The sequence below is a fragment of the Sinocyclocheilus anshuiensis genome, unplaced genomic scaffold (assembly GCF_001515605.1).
Source record: "Sinocyclocheilus anshuiensis isolate Anshui unplaced genomic scaffold, SAMN03320099.WGS_v1.1 scaffold550, whole genome shotgun sequence".
Lineage (NCBI taxonomy): Eukaryota > Metazoa > Chordata > Actinopteri > Cypriniformes > Cyprinidae > Sinocyclocheilus > Sinocyclocheilus anshuiensis.
In genome coordinates, this window is record NW_015544149.1 from 510,851 (window position 1) to 512,453 (window position 1,603).

The 1,603-nt window shown below is 31.5% G+C and overlaps 1 protein-coding gene across 1 annotated transcript in view; it reads right to left on the reverse strand.

The window, feature by feature from the left end:
* The window catches only part of LOC107695169 (roundabout homolog 2-like), a 24,217-nt gene that overhangs the window by 18,685 nt on the left and 3,929 nt on the right, over positions 1-1,603 (reverse strand). Inside the window, exon 2 of the mRNA XM_016494988.1 lies at positions 662-789. Within this exon, the coding sequence (XP_016350474.1) occupies positions 662-789 (128 nt within the window). The remainder of the gene's footprint in view (positions 1-661; positions 790-1,603) is intronic.

Genomic DNA, 1,603 nt, shown 5'->3' on the forward strand with positions numbered 1-1,603 from the left:
ATGAGATAATAAACAGATTATTATTATTATATAATATAATTTTTTTTAACATATTTTCATTCATATATTACATAAGTAAAAGAAATAATTAATCATACTGAATATTCGTTTTGTGAATATGCAATACTTTTGGTGTGAACAGGCCTTTAGTTTATTTTCATCCTTTCCCTTTGACTCACTGCTACTATATTTCATTTGCATTTTTCCTTTGCACTTGTGAAGGAGGAAATAATGCTGTAACTCTACATGTGTGTGTGTATATGTGTGTACTGAAGAGAAAATGATATACAGCAGCTGCATCTGCACCACTCAAGTTGCGGCTGTCCTTCACGACTCACTGCTCCCCCACCACCCCCTCTCCTCCGCTATCGGCCCTTCCTCTGTCTGACAGTGGGTCAGAACCACAGCCATTAGTTTCAGCATGACAGCAGGATGCGGGTGGCGATATAAGTCTGTCACAGCGCATGATAAATAAATGTGTGTCCAAAAATGGCCGATGCAATATGCATACAGGTGTTCATCTTACGGACAACAGTAGGATATCCTGAATGAATCATTGCCCAGAAATATAAAAGGGAAAGAGGACATTTTTTTTCAACTGATGGAGAGAACTTGCTTTTATCACTTGACTACAACCAATTTCTCCATTTACTCGATTTACCTCCACGGCCGAAGTTGTTGAGGTCGTTGGGTCCTCCAGAACCGCTGTTCACAGGCAGACTGGTGGCCGGCCAGGAGTCAGCGAGCCAGGGGTATCCCGAATCACTGGCATTCAGCAGACCAGGACGACTGCGGGAAGACAAAACATGCATTTGAGACTGGATTCTCTATATTCTGAGTTTCCACAGTTTGAGCAATGAATTTCCATAACTTTCCAACTCATTTGTGATTATTGGATATGGATTTGACTGCGACAGACAGATTAATTTAATAATTGTGAACCGGTTTGACTCAAAAGAAGAATTCGCGAGTGTATGAAAGTTTTATACATAAGCTTTACATGGAACAGCAGCACATGGAATATGTATATCTATATTCAGTACAGAAAAAAAATAAATGCTAAAATTTATTAAAATAAAAATTAATAAATTACAACTTGCATGACTTTTCCAGGCTGTTCTTTCATTCTTTTTTTTTTTTAAATAATATAATGGACTGAAGGTAAAATCTAATTTCATTTAAAGATGAAAGTTATTATTATTATTATTATTATTATTATTATTATTATTATTATTATTATTATTATTATTATTATTATTATTATTATTATTATTATTATTATTATTATTATTATTATTATTATTATTATTATTATTATTATTATTATTATTATTATTATTATTATTATATAATTACAAGAATACATTTATACAAAAAATACAGACTAAAAATAAATAATACTAATTATTATTATTATACTTAATGTTCAGATTATTATGGAATTATGAAATGTTGGTGTCTGAGTCAGTGTGAAATTATTATATAAATGTATATAATTTATGTAATACAATTTACACAACAACAACAACAACAACAACAACAACAACAACAACAACAACAACAACAACAACAACAACAACAACAACAACAACAACAACAACAA